This window comes from Penaeus monodon, chromosome 27 (assembly GCF_015228065.2).
Source record: "Penaeus monodon isolate SGIC_2016 chromosome 27, NSTDA_Pmon_1, whole genome shotgun sequence".
NCBI lineage: Eukaryota > Metazoa > Arthropoda > Malacostraca > Decapoda > Penaeidae > Penaeus > Penaeus monodon.
In genome coordinates this window covers 9,181,570-9,182,306 of record NC_051412.1, presented here as the reverse complement: position 1 = coordinate 9,182,306, position 737 = coordinate 9,181,570, and the positions used below count along the sequence as shown (strand labels likewise).

Sequence of the window (737 nt, the reverse complement as noted above, 5' to 3'; positions counted from 1 at the left end):
AAATGGTTATTAAATTGGGCACAGAGGCGCAATTATGTTTTATTATGCAATAAATAAGGGCAAATAATGCATATAATGCAAAAAAAGCTATTTTCTGTCTTCAGACATAAGATTTTAAAGATGTTCTCCACTGTGTGGTTATATCTAACTACTGCTAATAAGTCTGCTGTTTGGTATTTGTTCAAAGTTCTTAGGAGGAAAAAGTTCAAAATGTATCTAATGAATATCCATATTCTGGTAATTTTGACTTTTCTTCTAACAAAATTCTACAAAAGCCAAGCCTATAATATCTTACCTCTGTGATTTCCCACATGACAGAGATGGTCCAAAGGATTCCATAATGGCGTACGAGGAGGGTCTTCATAGCCCAGCCTGCGAAGTGTGCAAAGCAGAAGAAGTCGACGCTCTCCCACAGTCGCCCAAAGGAAAGGTCATCACATTTCTGTCCCCATTCACCCTGTTCGGAAGGGGGGTTGGGGCCATGTGTTAGGGTGAGGAACAAGGGATGGTAAACAAAGGGCTGGGCAAAGCAACTTACTTGAATTGGAAATGCTAATAGTCTTAGCAGGTTTAGCAATGAAAGTAAGTGAGAAAAAGAAGACTTACTAAATACCATGCATCAGCAAGGGCAAAATTAAAAAGAGATAATAAAGGAAAGAATAACAGAACAATTAAGAGACAAAGTACTTCAATAAAAGTACAGGCAGATATTCAAAATTCACAATATGCACTTTCAA

The 737-nt window shown here is 37.4% G+C and overlaps 1 protein-coding gene across 1 annotated transcript in view; it reads right to left on the bottom strand.

Moving 5' to 3' along the window:
- The window catches only part of LOC119590563 (phosphatidylserine synthase 1-like), a gene marked incomplete at its 3' end in the record, with an annotated part of 127,161 nt that overhangs the window by 25,383 nt on the left and 101,041 nt on the right, over positions 1 to 737 (bottom strand). Inside the window, 1 exon segment of the mRNA XM_037939229.1 lies at positions 296 to 457. Within this exon segment, the coding sequence (XP_037795157.1) occupies positions 296 to 457 (162 nt within the window).